At 40.8% G+C, this 23,093-nt stretch overlaps 4 protein-coding genes across 19 annotated transcripts; 3 read left to right on the forward strand and 1 right to left on the reverse strand.

Annotated features, from left to right (window-relative positions):
• Positions 1-19: 19 nt before the first annotated feature.
• On the forward strand, positions 20-2,279 carry isoQC (iso Glutaminyl cyclase). 2 transcript variants are annotated; one of them, XM_018007010.2, is made up of 2 exons: positions 20-291; positions 1,013-2,279. In XM_018007010.2, exons 1-2 carry the CDS (start codon positions 160-162, stop codon positions 1,961-1,963), a joined length of 1,083 nt encoding a protein of 360 aa, XP_017862499.1. In that variant the 5' UTR covers positions 20-159; the 3' UTR covers positions 1,964-2,279. The 2 variants fall into 2 exon arrangements, with proteins under 2 accessions (XP_017862499.1, XP_017862498.1); XM_018007009.2 differs by lacking the exon at positions 20-291 and adding an exon at positions 530-927.
• ZnT77C (Zinc transporter 77C) lies at positions 2,218-12,578 on the reverse strand. Of its 8 annotated transcripts, none has more exons than XM_089469092.1 (5): positions 12,299-12,517; positions 11,412-11,646; positions 6,267-6,508; positions 3,547-4,261; positions 2,218-3,112 (listed from the first exon to the last, which is right to left on the reverse strand). In XM_089469092.1, exons 3-5 carry the CDS (start codon positions 6,453-6,455, stop codon positions 2,541-2,543), a joined length of 1,476 nt encoding a protein of 491 aa, XP_089325218.1. In that variant the 5' UTR covers positions 6,456-6,508; positions 11,412-11,646; positions 12,299-12,517; the 3' UTR covers positions 2,218-2,540. The 8 variants fall into 8 exon arrangements, with proteins under 8 accessions (XP_089325218.1, XP_089325217.1, XP_089325220.1 ...); XM_089469091.1 differs by having other exon boundaries at positions 12,135-12,517; XM_089469094.1 differs by adding an exon at positions 6,552-6,677 and having other exon boundaries at positions 6,267-6,496; positions 11,412-12,517.
• Positions 12,579-12,813: 235 nt separating this feature from the next.
• On the forward strand, positions 12,814-14,552 carry ND-39 (NADH:ubiquinone oxidoreductase subunit 39). The gene is made up of 4 exons (XM_018007004.2): positions 12,814-13,012; positions 13,111-13,564; positions 13,618-13,983; positions 14,045-14,552. Exons 1-4 carry the CDS (start codon positions 12,973-12,975, stop codon positions 14,436-14,438), a joined length of 1,254 nt encoding a protein of 417 aa, XP_017862493.1. The 5' UTR covers positions 12,814-12,972; the 3' UTR covers positions 14,439-14,552.
• Positions 14,553-14,648: 96 nt separating this feature from the next.
• Positions 14,649-22,865, forward strand: LOC108613490 (uncharacterized). 8 transcript variants are annotated; one of them, XM_018006987.2, is made up of 5 exons: positions 14,800-16,088; positions 18,683-19,489; positions 20,580-21,022; positions 21,093-21,629; positions 21,730-22,865. In XM_018006987.2, exons 1-5 carry the CDS (start codon positions 15,080-15,082, stop codon positions 22,312-22,314), a joined length of 3,381 nt encoding a protein of 1,126 aa, XP_017862476.1. In that variant the 5' UTR covers positions 14,800-15,079; the 3' UTR covers positions 22,315-22,865. The 8 variants fall into 8 exon arrangements, with proteins under 8 accessions (XP_017862481.1, XP_089325207.1, XP_089325209.1 ...); XM_018006991.2 differs by lacking the exon at positions 14,800-16,088 and adding an exon at positions 16,165-18,264; XM_018006989.2 differs by lacking the exon at positions 14,800-16,088 and adding an exon at positions 18,283-18,602.
• The last annotated feature ends 228 nt before the right edge of the window (positions 22,866-23,093 follow it).

Genomic DNA, 23,093 nt, shown 5'->3' on the forward strand with positions numbered 1-23,093 from the left:
TTGACCTACATATATGCACACATGTGCCGTGCCTATATGTTTTATTGCATAATTCTCGATAACAAAACACGCGCAAACATGTAAGTCCATTTGGGTTTGTCTATCAAACAGTTGTTGGTGGCTTCTTATATACAATCTGTACTATACATTGGAAAAGAAATGCGAGCCTTAAACGGTTGGGGCAAGAATATTGTGCGCAACTACGGCTGGACGGACGCTATCAAAAAACTGTTGCCCAAACAAACGAAATATATTTACAACTTGGGTGCTAGATTCGAGCGTAGCGATGTGGTGAGTACTAGATGCTGCAACATATGAAACGTTAAAAAAGCAGTCTTTTATTAAAAATGTGTTTAGGTTATTTATTAGTTGTGCCGCGTATACCTGTCATTTTGACAGGTCTTATTATAACTTATAATAAGCACATGAAATAAAAAAAATTGCACGTTAGAGATGCGCAATGTAGTTTTCCTTAACAGCTGTGGTGAATTCTGTTAAGTGTGAGCAGAGAGCGAATGGTAATTCACTAACTCTGTTAATAATACGGTAGTAATGTGGCAACGCCGTAGATATTGTTTGTTTCTGTTCTTTAGCCGTTTAGTAAGCGGTTTTGAATGAAATATGGTAAAATGTTTAGTGTGAATATGAAGTTGAACGCCTTCACTTCAGTTTACTGCAGAACACATTCTACACATACATATCCCTGTACACATATGGCACATTGGCTCAGTGTCAGCGACCACCTGTAAGACATATTGAATCAAAAGTTCTTCACGTATCAACTGCAATTACACGATGCCGCTGTCCCGATTTGCACACTTATTATGGCTTAGCTGTATAAAGACAGCTTTTATCGCTACACTGCTTATGCGGACAACTATAGCCACATCACCAGCATCATCAGATTCTTTTGTTGGCCGCAATAAGGTACCAGCTGCCAAAACTCTACAGCATTAAACAAAAATCCGACAAGTGTAAATAGTGAGAAGTGTATATTCTTTGTAATTTTCAGATAGTCTACAATCCCAGCCAACTCTCGGACGCTCATTTACTGGAGTACAGCAACCTATCAGACGGCCAACATTTGAAAGAAGCTGTTAAGAATATATCAATACCACGAGTTGTGGGCACACCAAATCATGGAATCGTGCGTCAATATATTGTGCAGAGTCTGCGGGACTTGGATTGGAATGTGGAGCTGGACAACTTTCATGACACAGCGCCCATTATGGGCAATTTACACTTCAGCAACATTATAGCAACACTGAATCCCAATGCTGAGCGATTCTTGGTGTTGGCATGCCATTATGACAGCAAGTACATGCCGGGCAAGGAGTTTGTGGGTGCCACGGACTCCGCTGTGCCCTGTGCCATGCTCTTGAATTTGGCCAAGGTGCTGCAGGAGAAGCTTAAGCCATTCCAGAGCACTAAGCTTAGTTTGATGCTGTTGTTCTTCGACGGTGAGGAAGCATTTAAGGACTGGGGTCCGACCGATTCCATATATGGTGCCCGACACTTGGCCAAGGTCTGGGAGAAGGAGGGCAAATTGGATCGCATCGATATGTTGGTGCTGCTCGATTTGCTGGGTACACCAGATCCCTCCTTCTACAGTTTCTTCCCCAATACGGAGCAATGGTATATGCGTTTGGTGGATCTGGAAACACGTCTCTCGCAGCAGCACCTCTTTGAACGCTATATGAGTAGCGGAGTGGTGCAGCACGATCCATCCAGATATTTTCAGCCGCAGGCCTTGCGGAACAGCCAGGTGGAGGACGATCACATACCCTTCCTGCGGCGCAATGTGCCCGTTGTACATTTAATTCCCATTCCCTTTCCCAGCGTATGGCACACAACGGACGATAACGAACAGATGATCGATTATGCGACCACAAACAATTTGGCTCTCGTTATACGGCTCTTCACGCTCGAGTATCTGCTAGGCGGCGTTGCAAAAGCCGCGTAAAATCCCTTTTTGACTATCAAGCCTTATCATACTGACCTGTCTGATACGCGGTATCGTTGCTGTGGCAAATAATAGAATAAAAATCAACTTATTGTTTACCTACAATCTGTGTGTGCGTGTGGATCCTATGTGGACTTTGTTTCACTGCCTAAGCAGTCTGCATGCCGACGATGTCTATTTGAAATGAATAACTCAAAAACACGGAACCAGTTTACCTACTACAGTCATATTTTTGTATAAATATATAGAAAATGTTAAAATCAAATGTACAAATACATATATTATATATCAATCTTACACTCTATACATTCACATACATATATATCTTATAGTTGTCTTTTAAAACTAGTTAAGCGTCTCACGTTCCAAAATTATTGTTTTCAAAATTTGTATATGGCAAATACTGCAATTATGCTATATCTCTCTCTATATAGTCTACCAAAATTTTGAAATGTTCAGGCGTAGCTAACTTAGCAAATTAATTAGAAACTAGCCTAAATGCAGTAGAAATCGTTAGAATAAGCTTAAGGTCTAGTTAAAATCGTAAAATTCCTATGACTATATCAATTATGGACGATCAACAGCTTTTGGCATCAGTTGGGCTTGCCTCTGTAGGCAGAGATACGCTAGATGTACATGTGGTCAACGTTTCATTGTCTTGTCCATGCATGAGTTGCGCCGCGTTCAGCTCTTTGGGTTTCGCGACTACAACGGTGGTCAGCTCAGCGCAGGATTTGGCCTTGGGTGATTTGCTGCCATCTGGACTGCTGCTGACCTCACGCAGATCGGAGCGCGAGTCGCGACAGCAAACCTTTTCAATGCATTCGGCCGCCTGGCATTGCATAAGACACTCTAGAGATGCTGAGGCATCTCTATTGGTTGCCGATGAGAATTCCGGTTGGATGGTCACCTCGGCAATGCCCTGCTCATGGAAATAGGCACGCACCTGCTCAATTATCTTCAAATAGAGCTTGGGATTCTGGAACTGTATGTGTATGGTGGCCACATAGCTGTGCGCGGCCAGCTGCCAGATGTGCAGATCATGGTAGCTAACAATCTCGGGAAATTTATTCACTAGTGTACGCTCAAAGATCTCCAGATCAATGGAGGCGGGTATTGTTTGTAGTAAAATAAGACACGATTCTTTCACTGTAAAGAGAAGAGAAGGAAAAATGTTAGTTAACATGACTGTTATGCTAATCAAATCTTAGCAGTTCTACAGCTGTTATATACATTTTGAGATAGGAAATTGATAGATGTGTGAATGAACTATGTGGCTGATATACAAATGTTAGGCGTCTGCTGCTGTTATGTAAATTGTGAGGTAGCAAATCAAATTGATAGGTGTTATACCGTCAAAGAACTCTGTAATACTAAAGCTTGACGTTGCTGCTACGCTACTATTAGGTGTTATAATAAACTGAAACAACAGAAAATTATGCAATACACAAATTACACAAATTATAAATAGTTACATTTGATATATGAATCCCACCACCACACATACATTGAAATGGCGACGAGAGGACTGTTATATTCTTAACGATCTCTTTTCTAAGCACAATCACAGCTGTTATACTTACTATATGGATAACTCAGCGACACCAACAGCACACAAGAGAATATAGACAAAACGGGATCTATGAACTTTGCCGTATGCTGCTCATCCTCAGCCACATAGACAATGGCCGCACAGACGATGACGAAGAGCGTGCTGGACACATCGCGCAGCATCTCCACAGCGCCCTGTCGTTTGGTTGTGAGGTAAATGTTGCCCACCTCCGTCTCCAGTTCCTGGCGCAGCTGGCGGTCATTGCGCGACTTGCTCAGTGTGCGCTGCATGGGCTTCAGGGCCAGATCGGAATGGCTGGACATGGAACGCTCTAGGACAACGTTGCCGCCCGTCGTCAGGTGCAAAAAGCTGCCCTGATGCAGGCTGTAGCCACCTATAAGCAGATACGTCAATCCATTCAAGATGAGACCCACACACCCGAGCATCATCACGGGTATGGGCAGATGCATCGTATCCTGGTGATCGATGTGGACCAGCGTCTGCAGCGCCTCCACAATGAGCGAAAAGGACAACGAGGCCAAGATGATGAACACAATCAGCATGGTGAGTATATCGATGCGTGCCCAGCCGAAGGTGTTCCTCAGCTTCATCTCTCGTGACTCACGTTTGGCCAGCTGTTGCTCCTCCGTCTCGCTGAGCGTCAGCACCACGGCGATCTTGTCATCCGAGGAGCTGGAGTCCGTGGGCTTTGGTGTGGCTGGCGCCGTCTCATGCTGTTTGCTGTGCTGCGGGGGCAGAAGAGACAGAGTGAGGAGCTCATTAGATGCGGTTAAACTCTTTAAACATTTAAATTTAGATTCAAGTGCTGTCACCGTGACTTGCCAGCTGCATCAATAGGAATCAAGCAACAAAATAGTATTAAATTAGATCTATAGAACTGTTCATTCAGTTCATTAGGTACGGCACCTGTTCAGTTACCTGTCCGCCAAATTGTAGTCAACTATTTAACGCTTCGTTTAACTCAGCCAAAGGTCTCTTACTGTCTGTCAATTATATAAGTCAAAAGCTACCCAACTGTGTCTGGCTTATGGGCTAACGATATCTGGCCAAAAATTTTGTGCGTAGGCTCTATATTTCTACTTTTATTTATTGTTTTTTTCTTCTCTTCATGGCTTTCGCGGTTTTTCGCTTTTGCGCAAAACGTGCTTGGCACACATCCCAAATTTATGTAGTATAAAAAAAATAAAGACCACTTGCGAGTCTGCATAGATTTGCACCTACTCAAAATATTTTTGATTTCATTTTGGGTAATTTGCATAGGTATTTAGTATTTGAGCTTACGAAAAACTGTCTTGAGGGTTAATCAGGGTCTGGAATAGCTGGTGAAGAGAATAAAGCGAGAGCGATGCAGAGAGAAAGATTAGCAAGCAGAGGGGCAAAGAAAGAGAAATAAAAAAGACACATAAATAAATAGTATAATTTAGTAGTAAAGTAGTAAAGTAGAGATTGCATTAGTATTAGTAGTAGCAGTAGCAACTTTTGAATTTTTTGGTATTTTTCTTCGATATGCCTTCGACTATTCTTTTTATAAATTAAGTATAGTTTAGTATAACAGTTTATAATAATGGAAAAATTTAGCATAATCAAATTTAAATCAGTATGTTAGTTTAATATAATCATATAGTTGTCCAGTTAATAGTAGTACAGTTTACTCTGGTAGTATAGTTTAATATTAGAACAGTTTACTACAGTACCGCAGCTTATTATAGTAACACAGTTTAGCCTTGTAGCATAGTTTAACATAAGAGTATTGTTTACTTTATTAGTATAAGTAAATAAAACTAATATCTAAAAAAAATAATAGAAAAGTTAATAGTAGTACTGCTTGGAAAAATAGAAAAGTTTAGTATGCTAGTACAGTTTAATTATGTATTTTTATTTTTACAATTTAGTTTAGTATTACCAGTAGCAGTAGCTAGTTTAGTATTACTTAGTAGCTCAGAATATTAATACTATTTAACACAGTAGCACAGTATAGTATAACAATATAATTGTATAATTGAATATAATACTTCGGTTTAATAGCTCAGTTTGTACAATATGGTAGCTTTTTTGCACAGTGTAGTACAATCTATAGACTCCACTACGATTTCCACACTTTGCATACGAACATATAGTATATAATGGAAGGCTTTAGTGTGTTAAATCCATTTTATCATTATCATTGTGCATGTTTTATCAGAAAATACCCCATGATAACTCTTGTCAGACACATCTTAATTAGTTTATCAGCTAGTTGGGCATAATTTTCGAAACAAGCTGTTAACAACAGTTACTATCTGCTTTGCACTGGGGGCGTCGTTAAACCACAATTTAGTGATAAGAGATAAGAGCTCGCTGAGGCTAGACAAACCTGACCAAATAGTGTTTTTAGGTCTATGCCATAGATAAGACTAATATTTATTTGCCAAATATAAAATCTAAAATTAAAATCAAGCAAAACAATGCTATTATTATTGTTATCCTTCTCGTGACGGGAATCCGAAAAATTTCAAATATTTACCCGGCCTTAAAATGAAACAAAGCGTAAGATATCAAAGCCGAATCGAATGAAAACGAAACCTGTTTTCCAGACAGCCAATTCCGACAATTCAGTTCAATGCACTGCGTCTGGTTTTTGTGATTTCAGTTTCTTCGATTTGCTTATCAGCTCGAAAACTTGTTAGGTTCCCCACCCCCCCATATATGTTATATTTAGATGTAGTTGATTTACTTAGTTGATCCACTTACCTTAATCGTTATCACACAGCCACCTAGTGCCAAAATATTGCACAACATGTGATAGGCAGCCATGAGGAGAGTCAAAGCATGCGTCAAGTGGCTGAGGACCAGCTGGAGTACAAAGTAGCAGATCGATAGGATCAGCACCACGTACAGCGGAATAGGCCGGCAGCGCTGTAGGACGTCTTTGATCGGCATGTTTGCTGGGGATTGAGCCAGGTTTACGCCTCGAACTGGATCTTGAATTTGAACTGTAATGTAGATCGGTAAGAAATTATAGACTTTGCCAATTACTTGCTTAAACAAAGGCGTAACGCGGAAACGGACGATGAAGCTGTGTAACTCGCGTCATTCAACAGAATTGTCAACGAACTTCATGAAACTAGATCGTTTTATTGATCCTATCAATTGACAGTAGCTCTGTAAAGAAAATTATATATATGCTCAAAGTGTTGTTAATTAGGTATGTAACGAATGCATAGGCTATTAATATAATTAATAACAGGTTGAACAAACCGTTTTGTCTTTTAAAAAGAGTGGAGTGATGAAACGACAGATAGTTAGGGCCTGGTGAATGGAGTTATTAAAACAGTGAACGAAATAGTGAGAGCGAGAAATTGTGGAACTGAGAGAGAGAGACATACGGACGGCAAGAGAGCGAGATAGGCAGACATGCAGAAAGAAAGAGACATAGAGATACAGAGATAGAAAGTGAGCTTTAAATCAAATCAGTTCTATAATATTTATATGTTTTTAAATTTGTCCAAGTTAAATAAATCAATCTGAGTTTTATTGTAAACAAAAGCGTACTTCTATTAAATATTCATGGAGTTAAAGTAGACATCCATCCATCCATTGTCTGTTTAAATATAAATTACAATACTTCAACGATCATAACTAAACGTTCGATAAGGCCAAATAGTGTCAAGTGCAAACGTCTATTGAACCGCGCTTTAATAGGCATATGCGAATAGATAGGTAGAGTGGGATGGCCCATATGGTCTGCTGCCATTCGTAATGCTAATGATAAGCCTTATGTCCAGATTTGGGCAGCTGGGCGCAGGTAACGTGGGCTGGCCCAGCCCGGCCTGGCCTTTCCGCCCGCCTTTAGCATGCAAATGCAGATGCTAAGCCCCCTTTCAATTAGCTGACATTGAGGTAATATTACGTGACAACTGGCTGCGATTCGGTTGTAAGCGAAGGTTAACCCTTTTTACAGCAGAGTCACATACGCGACTTTAATTGATCGGATAAACCATGAAAACAATCATTAAGATATGATACGAGTTGGTGCGTCCATATAACGATTTATAAACCATTTGCTATAGTTTATAATTACAGCTAATTAGCTGAGCTCATTAGTTTTTCAAATTTGTTCTAGGCTCAAGTGAAAATCTGTCGAGACATAGCTCTCCAAATAATATACATTTTGCATAGCTCATTCTATTCAAGAGAATTCTTAGGTTATTAATATTATATTGAATGATCTTCCACATTCAGATTTAGCGTAATTTACGACATTAAACAATTTTATATATTATATAAATCTATGTCTCTACCCCTATCGAACAATTACATATTCTGAGCAGCTCGCTGCTATTGGGTGCTACGTAATCCCCTATATATATCAGGTATATAGATCTAACGACCCAACCTCTTTCAGCTGTCATGGCTAAGCAGCTGATTGCATTTTAAACGCCACGCGTGGGTGTATTTAGGCATTGATTAGATCGAATTCTATCTATTGTTCGCCATTAATTAGCCTCCAAATCGATTACAAAGTATTCAGTGACGCCTCGGGGCTATCATAGAACCATCCATCTACTAGCACCCACCTAATCAAAAAACAAAAACAAAACCAAACAGCTGACAGTTTTCGTTTAGTTTGAGATATGACTGACTGCATAATACTCGATTACAGACGATGAAAATTAATACTTATATATTATATTATTATTCTAATTATTATTATTATATTACTATTATTATTCTTATTATTATTCTAATTATTATTATTATTACCAATAGATATATCGATATAATATATATATTTATTTTTACCACAGGCCACTTGCTAGCATTAGCAGCAGCAGTGGCTCTCAAACTGTAGAAACTGCCTTGCCCTCAATAGGCAGAGTTAGTTAAGTTAGTTTTCACAGTTTTAGATATATAAGTATATACTTGATTCAAATTACAAGTTTCTGGCTTTAAAGATGCTATAAATAATAGTGTTTATGTTATACAAACAATAGTATTTGTCGATTTGCCACGCCCCCCCAAAAGGCATGCTCAACAACTTTTAATACCTTATCATATACACGACTACTAACTATATATATACATCTATTCCAAAGTCCATTCATTTATTTACTTGCTATATCAGACAGACGAGCGCACAAATATGCTCTTTTGACTTTATGAGCGAGTATTACAAATAAGTGCATCAACTGATAATAGAATCGACAGTCAATGCAGAGGCTGGGATCTCTGTACGACCCATGTATGTTCTGGATGTTTGACTAAATGCTAAACGTTCATTTCCTCAATTAGATTTTGTTTTCATTGAATAAAGCATAGCGTAAAGAGAGAGATAGAGATAGGCCAAGAGAGAGATAGAGAGAAAGAGAGGAGGCGGCTTTGTGCTCCACTTGTGAGTAACAAACAAACCAATAAAAATTTAATACTAGTAGCAGGCGGCAGTTGTTAAATACATTAAGGCTTACGCCTTATTTAAGAACTGAACATTCTTTCAGATTAAATCGTTAGCTTTACCTTAAACAGGTGTAGTTATATTTATGTAAACATATACCTAATAATCATATTACGTTGTTGTTTTTCTTTAATTGAAGCTAAAATATAGTAATTGATTTGTTCCATCAATCTAAAATTCCAAGTGCGTAAAGCGGTCGACCTTGTAGACGTGTTCAAACTGGTCAAAATCGAATCAAAATCAAAATCTATATAGTATATAGACAGTATTTGAATACGTTAGTATGGCGTGGCACCGGCTTAGCTTAGATCAAATTCAATTCAATTGCCGTCGACGTCGTTGCAAACGGGCCAACGTTAACAAATTTCGAAATTTTCAAATCAAATGGAATTCAATTTTCTGTAAAGTTTTATTTTTTTGCCAATGCAAAAATCGAATTTGTATGCAAGCATTTGCCTCAGCTCAAAGTTAACGAAAACAAACTGCAGTTGATGACCAAATGATAAAAAAAAATCATATACAAATATATAGACAGCTTACAGCGTAAACAAAATATATATAAAAAAAATATATATACACACATGGATTTATATCCAAAGAATATAAATCAAAAGAAACAGTAAGGAAACCCAAAACTCTGAGATATCATTTCGTATGCTTCGCACTGGCGAATGCTTGATGAAGTGACTCGTTTTATTGATCTAATTGACACGTGAAGTGCCACATTTAGAAGATGGACTTACGTAGCGGATTCACCCAGAGATAAGCTCGATATGAAAGTCTGAACATAAATTGCATAAGATTTTTCGACGTTCTAATTGATGACTAAGCGAGATCTCTAAGAGCTATTTACTTGACAGACAAACACTTGGTGAGGAAATGATAGATAAATGAACATAAATTGAATTGTCAGCGATTTTACGGGCATAACACTAGGTTTATTTATTATTAAATATTAACATTAGTCAATTTGTATATTTGTATGTAAAGCTCCTGTGGTCTTAGAGGGGGCTCAACCAGATTTGCAATATAAGCATTCTTCAGTGGTTCTACATATAGACCTTATCATTATATGATGTGTTAATGAGGGCGTGGCAATGCCAAAAATATCAATTTGGTGCTTGAGCAATTAAAGACGTTGCAATAGGGCATTACCGACTGCAGAATACAGATCTATTTTACGCTTTGACAGTATATGAATAAAGGGTTACACATTTCATTGGATATTGGAAAAAAGCAATATACTTATTTAGATGTCGTGAATGTGTATAATAAGGAATGCATCGTAATTTGCAACGGAATTCACTGATTTTCATTAATTTTGATTGGTACAAAAGTGAGTTTATCTGTCAGGTTGTGGTTCAGGCAATATGTTACCATATTTTAGTGTTTTCTTACATATATATCGTACTGGTACCGTTTCGATTATCGTAAGAGATGTCGGCACTTGCATAAAGTACGTTTCGTAAATAATTACTGCACCTGTCAAGCCGTAAAACACATTTAATGCATTTCTTCATAACTGATAACAATAAAATGCCATTATATACATACATATATATATAATTATATACATATATAAATGGGATCCATGCAACGTGAGATCTACGCCTTTATCAATAAACAAAAAACACTTTCTCTCTATAAACAATTACAATAACTAAACTAATTGACAGAATAATATCATCTCTAATGGGCCAATTGCATTCGCTATTAAATTACAGTTAATGAGCCAGTGGTAAATTGTTCTATACAAATTGCATAAGGAATTCCATTTTTCAATTTTTCCCATTTTCGCGTATTTAAATATAAACAACAATCAAGAACAGTTAGTTGTTGTTGACTAGAGGCCATTTCTGTTTTCAAGGTTTGTTTCATCATTTGCATTGAATCGCGACCGTAGCCCTCCCTAGTCATACCTGTCTATATGTATGTAGAGATATATGTATAGAGTCTAGACAAATATAGTCGCGAATTAACATTAATTTTGGGATATCTTTGCATATGACGCAGAATTAATATTTTTACTGGGCAAACGTTTAGATCTTGTATTTTTGGTGCCAAGCGCCTCGGAATAATCACTTGCTAAATGAATTCATTCATATTTGCTAACGAATCACTTGTGACTTGCTCGATATCGACAGGTACGCAGCAGATTGAAGCCGATCCAGTTCTACTATTGTGGAATATTTTGATAGCCAACACGGAGGCACAAGCCCCCAGAGTCTTATCGAAAAAAAAAAAAAAAATCAAACCTTTACTTGAATCAGATTTTTATATAGCTTTACGTTTTTGTTTGGACATTCCGTTTTTGGCGGGCGTCAAATAAAAAGTTTATAAACAAATTTTTAGTAGGTATACTTAGACTACGTTGCTCCACATATAAATAGAAGCGAGCACACATTAAATAAATATGTATGAGAAATCACAAATTTGATACGTACAAATATTAAATATCTATTTTTAGCACTTCACAATTTGCACCGTTACCGCAATATATGTATATGTATACATATATTTAGTTTCTATACGCGTTTCTTATTATTTCTTGAGTTTTGGAATTCAAATTTGTTGTTTCTCGAGCGCTAATTATCACACGCACGCGGCGACACCTGTTGACCGCAATTTGCAATATTTGCCGAATGCGCTCACACGATGTTAACAGCTCTGCGGCTCAAACTTTAATGAAACGCTGGCATCAAACAACGAACGCAGATCAGCGGCAACACAATGATGATAATAGCATGGAAAGCAGAAAATATACCGAAATATATACAAATCGAGCAGCCAGGCAACCAGGCAGACACAGGCAAGCGAGCAATTGAAAGTGAGAGCATAGCACTAAATAGCAATCAAAACAACAAGTGGGAAACACTGAGTGAGAGAGTGAGAGAGAGGGAGACTGTGAGTGAGAGCACACGCTTGGGGGTGTAGGCTGTTGAGTGCGTGCATTAGGTAGACGAGTTTTATCAGTGGGTGGAATAGTGCCAGACAGATAGGGATTTATTATGTATGAAAAGAAGAGCGAGAGAGAGAGAGAGAGAGAGAGAGAGAGAGAGAGAGCGAGGGACAGGGAGAGGATGAGCGTGCAGGCGCGTGCAGGTTTTGGCTGATCGTTGTTTTTTTTATTGCCTGGCAAATTTATGTTGCGTTTGATGTTCATTTACGTTTATACGTGCAGCTTATCGTAAACTGACAAATCAAAACTAATATTAACTATTTATGCCAACGGACTTTCCGTTCAAAGCGGCCGCATAAACATTGAGCATATGTTAATCTATTCGTAATCGCGTTGGCGTCAATTTTTATCACATAATTTTAGTTTTCTCACTATTTGTTGCCAGGAGCGCACTTATTACGGCGCTGAAGTTCGATTTTTGTTTAAATATTTCGTCGTTCGTATATTGTATTTCTTATCGCATTTTAACTGTCGATAAGCGCATTTGTGTAGAAGTATAAACTAATTCTGTGCGGTTTATACGCTTTCGTTTTAACACATACTCGATATTGTCGTCGGCCCGACAGTTAAGCAACAACTGGCCGTTGTATTTAACAAAAGTCTTTGCAATTCTTTCAGAGCCATATCAAAGGCAATTAAGCATGGAGTATACAATAAGCACGCACATTAGATAAAATAGGCATGCGGTTAGGGTAGCACAAGTGCAGTTTCTTGTGTAACCAAAATAGTCACAAATGCAAAAAACCAGGTTTAAAAACGTAGAGCTCAAAGCCTTCTGTTTATTTATTTATAATATAATCAACAGCAAGCGCAAAATTTAAATTTCTTAAAGCCTAATAGATGTGGCAACACTGTCTACGACTGTCATCGACCAATCGATGAGTCTTGGTATTTTCCTCCCAAAAAAGCGGTCACACTGGCCTGTTGCTGACATCTAAGGCTGTGTTTTCATTCTCCCGACCAAGCAGATTAGAAACTGCGTGGAAAAGTTTTCAAATAATTACAAATTAACTTTTGTTAGTTGGTGTAGAGTGCGCCACAAAATAATGGCTGCCATAGTGCTAACTAGGAACATGCAGCTGGCCAGTAAGTCGCCGAGCAACCAATTAATTTGGGTGCATCGCAAAAATTATGTAATGTTCGTAGAAGTTTTGCCGATCTTAATATAAATGTTAACTTTGTAGAGCATCATGGCAGCGGTATCGTTGGTGTGGTATGCTTGCGAAGCTACAGCGCCGCCGCTGCTCCGCCCGATCCAGATGCACCACGCCCGCTGAAGACAACAAATCTGGCTGCCATGAAGCGCGGCACAGGCGGACGCAGCAGCTTCAGCGGGATTGTGGCCACGGTGTTCGGTGCCACCGGATTTGTGGGTCGCTATGTGTGCAACAAACTGGGCAAGTCGGGCAGTCAAATGATTTTGCCATATCGCGGTGATGATTCCGATGCGATTCGTCTAAAGGTTTGCGGTGACTTGGGCCAAGTGCTGTTCCATTTTTACCATCTCGATGATCCGCGCTCCATACGCGAGGCAGTGAAGCACTCGAATGTGGTCATCAATTTGGTGGGTCGTGACTACGAAACGAAGAACTTTAGGTTCAAGGATGTCAATGTCAATGGAGCTGCGCGTCTGGCTAGGTAAGCCGCTGCAGATAGTTGACAAACTTATTTAATTTAGTTTGTTTTCGTAGCATTTGTCGGGAATCCGGCGTGGAGCGTTTTATACATTTGTCTGCGTTGAATGCTGAGGCCAATCCTAAGCCTCATTATATCTCCGGCGGCAGCCAATGGCTGAAGACCAAGTACGAAGGCGAATTGATGGTGCGCGATGCCTTCCCGAATGCCACCATCATCCGTCCGGCCGACATTTATGGTTCCGAGGATCGGTTCTTGCGCTACTATGCACACATCTGGCGTCGTCAGTTCCGCTCGATGCCACTATGGTATAAGGGCGAGCGCACGGTGAAGCAGCCTGTGTATGTTTCGGACGTGGCGCAGGCGATTGTCAATGCTGCGAAGGATCCAGATACCGCCGGCCGCATCTACCAGGCTGTGGGGTAAGTTCTTAAATGCATTTGATTGAATTAAAGTAATAATTATATCTATAATTAATTACAGACCCAAGCGGTATCAGCTGAGCGAGTTGGTGGACTGGTTCCATCGCCTGATGCGCAAGGATCAAAAGGGTTGGGGCTATCAGCGCTATGATATGCGCTGGGACCCCACTTTCAAGCTAAAGGTGAAATTCACCAACTTGATTTGCCCTGGTGCCCCAATTGGTGGACTGCATCTGGATCGCGTTGAGCGTGAGGCCGTCACTGATAAGGTGCTGCCCGGCGTGCCAACGTTAGAAGATTTAGGCGTGCAGCTAACGAATATGGAGGATCAGGTGCCCTGGGAGCTGCGTCCATATCGCGCTGCTCTGTACTACGATGCGGAGTTGGGCGAATTCGAGACTCCGTCGCCGCCAAAAACAATTGCGCCACGCGATGAGATGCGTCTGTTTGCTTAAACGTTATGAATTGGAAATTCTTAGTGCGTCTATCAATTAAAATAAATTGTCTATAAATTAAACGAAACTCAAAAACAATTGTTTAAAACAATAAAGTCGATGTATATAGACCTATGCGATATATGTATCGTTATTCGGTTACGCTATTCAATGTTTATTTTTAAACTTTAAAATCGCGGGTTTACCAACACTGTCAGCTGTGCGGCGACATTATGCAATACCACTAACCAATCCGGTTAGTGGCAATACTTAGAATGGTGCTGCCAGATGGTGCTATCGCGGCGCAACCCTAAAGAAAATCAAAACCAAGCGACATTTCGGCAGATGCAGACAACACTTGCAAACATTTTTGAGGTAATTCTTATTTCCTAGCGGCAAAAGCTTTTGCAGTTTTCCTTCAACCTTGCGCCTGTGCATGCTGTGCGACGCGGTAAATCCGCACAATCAAAAGCGTCTGAAAATTCGATTTAAGTGCCAACTTCTTTAAGGCAAAGTACCAGTGAAAAAGTGCACGCACTTAGTCCGAAAATCGGTATTTATGTGCATATCAATGAGTGTAAAGGTGTGTGCTGAAGTGTTTATGTGTATGTGTGTGTGATGCGGCGCGCTAACACAAAAATGGCAAGTGCAGTTAGACAACTATGAGAGCTGAATATGTACTTCCTACGAATGTGTATAATTATTGCTATTCGAATGAAATAAATGATTCAGAGCTAAATAGATTTTCATATTCGGCAATCGAAGTGAGCCGCATCAATTTCATAACAGATAAATCGATCGAAGCGCAAACGTCAGTGTCCCTAAACGAAAGCCCTGGGAAACCGAAAGCCTCGACATTTCACCAATACGGTGCGGGGGTGCTGTTGGGTGTTGGTGCTGTAATAGCAAAAATCATCTGCTGGGGTGAGCAGCAGGAAACAGCCGCAGCAGCAGCAGCAAGTTTCAGCATCAGCTGTGACGCTTGCAGCAGCAACTACAGAGGCATCAAAAAGCTCTGCGCTGACAAACATAAAATCAAAAGGCAAAACCAAAGTCAACAGCGACGACGACAGAGGAAGACAAACAAGCAGCAGAAGCAGCAGCATAATCATATCCATCAACCTCATTATTGTCATCATAAATTACGTTATTGTGTGCGCCGTAAAAGCCTCGCGCTATTCTTAGATTGTTTGCGCGAGAGTCCATCTATTCAGTTTGTGGACAGTAGCGACGTCAAGGACCACGCCCACAACCGACCTTCGCAGCCGCCGCCCACAACAGCAGCAGCAGCAAAGGAAACAGCATCAGGAGCAGAACGTTTACATCTGCGAGCGCCGCTGCAGCGCAAATACGCAGCAAACAACGTCGACGGTTGCAATTTCAAATATAAAACCGAAATTTATGCTTTATATCGTCACGTCGAGAGTCGTGGCACGTCGGGTCAAGTGCAACAGCAACAGCAGCTGAGAGTCGGTGAGATCCGATTGCGCTTTAAAATGTTATTCGCCGCTGCTGCTGCCAGCGCCAACAAAGCCGTTCGTGTGGGGGCTTCAACAGTGCCGCCACCACTGCCGCTGCCACCGCCGGCATCGCTGCCAGCTGCGCTGCGCCAGGATCATCAGTTGACCATCAAAAACTGCTCTAAAACGCAGCCGGGCGAGCGCATTGCAGGTGAGTGCACATACACATGTCAAGCCAAAGCTTTTCCGCTCTCTCGCGCTTTTGAGCGTTCGCTCTCACAATCTTAAGCTCTGCCACTACCGCTGCGACTAGTGATGATTACCGAAATGACGCTCTTGAGTTCGTTGCCGTCGTTTCGTCTCTGCCGACGCACAGGTTCTGTTTATTTTGGATATTTTCTGTTTTGTTTTTATGTTATTTATTTTTACGATTCAGCATAGGTTTATATATAAAAATATTTGTACGTACGTATAAATATCATGGCTATAATAAGTAGCTCTTAACAGTTTGTTGATTCTTACGTAAGAGACGACGCGACAATTTGTTTGATCAGCCTTCGCCTTGGTAATTAAATCATTGCCAAATTTAATTTATTAACAACAATTGCATTGCCTCAAATAGTTTTCGACGTTGGGTATGCAGTGTGTCTCATAGTTTGCAGATGGCGCACAAAACTTTCCATTGCGGCGCGTCAGCCAAAGCAATTCGAGAATACGAACAAACAAACGAAAACGAAACAGCGAAACCCCAGATATAGTGTTATATAGAAAACACGTGCAGGCTCTCTCACACACACACTCCTATCCTATCGAAAACGAAGAGAGACACAGAGGCGACACATAAATATTGCTTAACCCGTAAGCCGTAAGCTACAGCGCTCTGAATTATTGCTGCGACAACAAAAAAGTTGCTGTAGCACTAACTTTCAGATATGAACAATTTCCTATTTATTATTTAATGAATCAGCAATTTAATAAATATATAATTAAATGAAGCGTATGAAAATCAGCAATTTAATAAATATATAACTAACAGAAGCGTATGTAAATCTTTGCCTATGGTTATGCTCCAAACCTTTACCTGTCACTCGAAAAGTCCGCTCCTGTTCAGTAAGAGCTGGAAGACATACGCACACCGAAAAACTTTATCTCTCTCGCCCTCTCTCTCTCTCTCTCATTCTTATGCTCAATTTCATGGTGGTTTTGTTGTTGTTGCTGCGACAAACCTCACCAGTTTGCCGGCTGTGCTTTTCTACTGTGATAAAAAGAAGCAGAAAAACATTCTGTGTTTCAGGCATTTAAGGCTAATGGCGAATGGATAAATTTAATCTGTTAGCAAGGGTATGGCATATGTATGTGGTATGAGCGCAGACCAAGATATAGTATTTCCAAGTGAAAGTGTGGAAATATGTATGTTCGAAGTGTTATCTACTCTGAGTGTTAATTTATCTTGTAAAACTGATAGAAACACAGCTGTTACGTACGCTGATATAAAACAATGTGCTTAGGTAATCCTATACATACATGCATATATTCTTATGTGCAGCTTTCTAAGCCATAATCAATAGGACAAGACCTTGATAAAGCATTTTACAAGTATTTTAGCTTTCATTTTTCAATTGCCTTTTGCTGACTAATTCGTTCCACACGAATTTCTATGGGTTTTAATCAGGTACATAGTATATGTATTTACATATAATTGGTAGTGGCTGCTATTATCTGGCTATGTCTAGGTCTGGTAGTACTTTACGTAGAATCTCACCCAGGCTATGTCGTTGAACCCGGACGCTTATCTCGCTCTGTTGCTATGCAAAATACAAAAAAAAATAATAATAATAAGGAAAACAAGATTAACAGATGGCCAATATTTATATTAAATACTAAAATTAATTATATGAATTTTTAAACTACGTGTTCCATTTCCCTATATTACGTATTATTGACGTATTATTTATAGTATAGTATTTCAGTAAAAATTTTACAAATTTATACAAAAATTTCCATTTGTCGTTGAACCAATTAAGTGTCAAACCAAATGCGAGTTCAACTCTGTTGCTAAATTAGAAATACACTTCGAAAAATCTTACATACCTACACACAAATCGAACAAACATTTCCATTTGTTCTAGAACCATTTGAATATCAAATGTGAAATTCGTCTTCAATTTTGTTGCTAAATTAGCTAATATACACTTTGAGAAAAAGTCTATATGTACTATGCTGATATGTTTGACGGAAACAATTTGATCTAGTTAATTTTGTTTTGTTTTGTTTTATTGAGTAGCAGAAATAATTTATTAAAAATGAAAAATATTTAATTTAAAAGAGAGTAAATTTGTAGTTATTTAATTGCTGATGGTGGTAAAATGAATGGCAGCGAACAGTATGTAAGTTAATTCATAAATACAGTTATGCAAAAGCATACATGCTTTGCGCCGTTGGAGAACAGTCATTGGTAGCTTTTGAGAGAGTGTAGGAGCATCGGTGAGCTTCCGTTGGTTAATGTCACAGCGTAAGAGCGAAAGAGAGAGAACCAGAGAGCGTAAGCGAGAGTTCGGAATCGGAAGAGCAAAGCATAAACTGCGATTAGCGTCGACTGTTGCCGGCCCATCCATCCCTATGTATATCAGTTACCCTCGGCTCTGCCGTCATTGTAGAAACCCACGTTGTGGCGATCGGACACGCGCTCGCTGCCCCGAGTAAAAGAGACTACTCTCAAGAAATTGTAAAGCTTCTGGAAATATTTTTGCACGCTTGATTTATAAATATGTATGTCATATTTAAATATATTGATATATATTTCAGGTACAGCCACGTCGATTGCATCTGCTGCACCAGCCAAAGTTGAGCTAATGGAGGCCATGAAGAAATTGGATGCCGATCTGGTGGCACTATTCGCCACAGCCGCTGAGCCAAACATGGATCAGTTGAAGCTGAAACAGCAGCAGCAGCCGCATCTTAACAATGTGGAGCAACTGTGGCCGGAGCAGGTACTACCGGAACAGGAGCTGCCATCGAGCCATGCGGCCCAAGATCAGGCGACACCAGAGCTGTTCAAGCAGGTGAATGCCCTGCAGCTGCACTTGGAAGCATTGACACTCCAGGCGGAGGGCACCAAACGCATGGAGCTGCTCCAGAGCGAAGTGCGACCCATTTTCACTGTCGAATGCCAGCTGTCTGATGAACTGATTGCCTCAGTGCCGCGTGGTCCCATGTTCCACATCATGCAATTCGAATCGGAGAAATTCCAAAGTCTCACCCAATGCACACGCTTCGGGCAGACGCAGCAGCGACAGATACAGTTGCCCGGAATGGAAAATGATGATAAGGAAATGGGCAGTATTCATTTCACGATCTGGTGGCGCGAACCGGGCACCTGCCTGAACGAGATGCTGGGCATGGGCCAACTGCCATTGGCCGAACTCTATCAGCAATCGCTGCTGGAGCAATGCAAGTGCATTGTCATTCAGCGTCGCGACCTACATCTGGCCAGTCTGTATCTGAAGATCAGCTTGCGTAACGATCAGCAATTGATGATGTACAAGACCCTGACTAATGGGCCATATGAAAGCAACAACAACAACAACAGCAACCATGGTGCAGCGGCTGCAGGTGAATATATATGACTAAAGTCGTGTGGGCGCGATCAACAGCAACAGATACACCAGCTACAACAACAGATACAACAGAACCAACAAGAACACCAACAACTACACCTCTACTGCACCAGCAGCAACAACATCACAATTTTGTTGTTGCTTTTAATACGGCTCTATGATCAATTGGTTGAAACTATAAAAACGCTGCCCATCATGTTAAAATCAATAAATATTTTTTGTTTATTTGCAAAAGACCAAAAATCGAACAATTCTCTCGTCTTTTTATGTTTAATTATCCACCACAAATCATATTCACTTACCTTTTGGCCACACAGCGTACGACAATATTTATTTATATTTATATATAGTCATACATACATACATACGTTTTTTCCTTCATTGTCTGCTTATTTTTAATGAATACATTTTAAGTTGCGGCACAGTGGGATGAAAGCTTATGAATTTTGTTATGTTGCCAAGTCGCGCGCCGAATTTTATCAGCAGATGGCGCTAATAACACGTAAGTGTTATGTAACAGAGCATCATAAACTCAGAATGTTAAAGTTTGCATGCTTAACAGGCAAATGTTATTGGTAGCGATTGAGCTATGTAAAAATGTCGAGAAGCTGTAAATTTTGATATTGGAGAAGTATTTTTGATCAAAGTTTTGCAATTTTATAAATTGAGCTCTTTAATATAAAAAATGATCCTTAATGATCAATGTACTTGAATAATATTAAACCTCGAAGAGATAGGTTATAGGTTAATTGAATTCGCGATTTGATTAATCAAGGTCAATTCACAAATTAGCTTTCATTCAACGGTGTTTTCTCGCGCTCTGCTCCACTGCCCAATCTTTCGCACACGGGATGCGCACATGATCTAATCGGCAATTCCTGCTTCCAAGCGCATTGAGCTTCGAATGGGTTTACGCAAGCGATAACGACGTATTCCATTGCTGATTCAGCTCAAATATATATATAAACTATATACAATATTAAGCACATGGCAGCTGGGAGTTCAAGGTGCAAGGAGTCCAGCTATATATGATCTACATGAAGTGCAATCTCGTTGATCTCTACTCCCTCTCTCTCTTTCCCCAGGCAAGAACCAGAACAACAGCGAGCAGGGTAATTCAAGGGGTATTGCGACATCTTCACTAGTTGCCAACAATAACAACAACAAAGCTTCATTGGATATAGTCAATTTCATGGCCGAGACGACCAAAGTACGTCTGCTGCGTGGCTATATCTTTGCTGGCGAGACGTGTCACTTGTCGGCCAAAGATGCCGCCAACTGCAAGGAGCTGGTGCTGCAGCCCTTCTGGCAAGCCCAGGAGCTCATTATTGAGGCAAATCCCCAAGGTGTCTTCCAGCTGCAGGAACAGTTCGCCATCATCAACGATGAGAAGTTTCTGCAGAGCGTGGAGCGGCAACAGCTGCTGCTGGAACTGCGTCCACTGGGCGGGGAGGTGCGTCTGCCGCTGCATAAGTTCTTTACAGCCTACAGAGATGCCGCCATCACCAATCATCTATGCAAGGGCAAAGTGAGTGCAGAGCTCCATATCTTATCTATCTCTTCTCTCTTATCTTACTGTCCCATCTTCCTACCCTCAGCTGCCTGTAATTTCCAATGATGGCTGGACGCCCATTCTGCATGCCGAGTCCCAGCAGAAGCTGGGTGAGCTGAATGTGCTGCTGGCCATTGGCAGCGAATCGCAAATAGCACATTTGAAGCAGCTGCGTGGCTTCGATGTGGAAAACAATCAACAACAGCCGCCGTTGAGACGCACCTCAGATCTGCTGGACATGCTCCAGAGTGCGCTGGGCACCACGTCCGTTGCTGTGCCAAAGGCGGTGCCCGCTGCACCCGCCACTGGGAGTCAGTTTAGCTTCAGCTTGCAAATTGTTGGCGCTGCTGGGCTGCCGCTGAATCGGGGCTACGGTAAGCGTTGCATGAAGCAGCAGCCGAAGCGGCTGCCTGACGAGCCGCCCAGCACCTATGTGACCTTCCAGGCTTTGGACTGCACCGATGCGCAGACCTACAATTCGCACGAGGGCTTGGTCTATGCCACGCCCATTGTGGAGCGCTCGACGACGCCGCAGTGGCACAGCGAGTTCCAGGTGAAAGTGAGCGCCGATTATCTGAGCAATGTGAGTGGCAATTCAAATAACCGTTGCAGCTCTCTGACGATCTGGCAACGCTGGCGTTCAAATAATGAGTTACAATTTAAAAATGAATTTCGCTTTGCAGCCGCAGAAACTGTTTATATTGAAAGTGTGGAAGAAGAGATATCTAAACGTGGGCACAGAGCCATCGCCTTCCGCGGATGCCATCATTGGATTCGTTGCCTTGAATCTCAACCAGAGCGGAACAGGCGCCAGCTGGCCCAATGGCTGGCACAACATAGTCGACTTCAGCGGTCGTGTAACGGGCGGCTTGGAAGTGCATGTGCGGCCACTGACTTCTAGTGGCGCCGCCTCAAACGTGGACACTGCCATCGATCAGTTCGAAGAATCTCTGAAGCTGCGTCACCTGCAGCTGGGACAGGCAATCAAGCGTAAGTTCACGGAGCTGGAGCAGATCTCGAATAGATTGCGCACACGACTGGTGGATGTGACCGGCGAGTCGTTGCAATCGCCGCAATACGATGTGGACGCCGCGCTGGACAATTGGCAGAGCGACGAGCTGCAGCAGTGGCACGAGGACGATGAGCTGGTGGCCGAATTTGAGCGAGCATTGCGCACCCCAACGCCACCGCCGGCAGCTGACACAGAGGACGCCAACACCAGTAGCACACCCACCGCACAAAATGCAGCCGACGCTGGCAAGGATTAGCCCAGGCTGAGGCTCAAATTGCACCTATGGCACACCACTTTTGTCGATGCACTCTTTTTTCACGTTCTCTTGCTCTCTCGATGTCTACGAAACAGGCTCAAGCATAGTTATATTACAATTATTAGATAACCACCACTATTTACATACACATACATACATATATATATATAGATATATATACAATTATATAAAACATAGTTATATATTCCCATGTGCTGTACTTAAATTGGCAAACCATTTGCCGCGATTCACCTTTGCAAAGGCTGTCAACTAGCAAGAAATCAAAGGCGTTCACCTGGCGATCGCCATTTTCAAATTCATTTTGTCCGCAAATTGAGACAAAGAAAAAAAAAACTGAAGGAATATAAAAACAATTTTTAAATATTATTTTAGGTTCAACGCTTCTACTGAGGAGCAGTCAGATATTAATGCGTTAACCCTTTTGGCATCAATTGCCACATAAATATGTATGAGTTATGGAACTGTGTTAATCACCTAAGTATTTAGTCATTATTACTTAATACAAATGAAATGCTATGCAACATTCAAAATCACGTTTTTTCTTTGGGACTTGAACACAATATGAACGGAAGTTCATAAGGGTCGTTCCGCAGCTAACTTAACGTTTATGCTGGAGTTGGGTTCTTGAGTTGAGTTCTTCTTCTTGAGCTTCTTATTCACTGATCTGCCTCAATACAAATTCTGCTGCAAACTATATATAAATGTCAAGTACAGCTATTTAAAACGCAATTACTGGTTCCATATCTAATCTCTTTGTA

Source organism: Drosophila arizonae, chromosome 4 (assembly GCF_054131065.1).
Source record: "Drosophila arizonae isolate 15081-1271.41 chromosome 4, UAZ_ARI_1.0, whole genome shotgun sequence".
Lineage (NCBI taxonomy): Eukaryota > Metazoa > Arthropoda > Insecta > Diptera > Drosophilidae > Drosophila > Drosophila arizonae.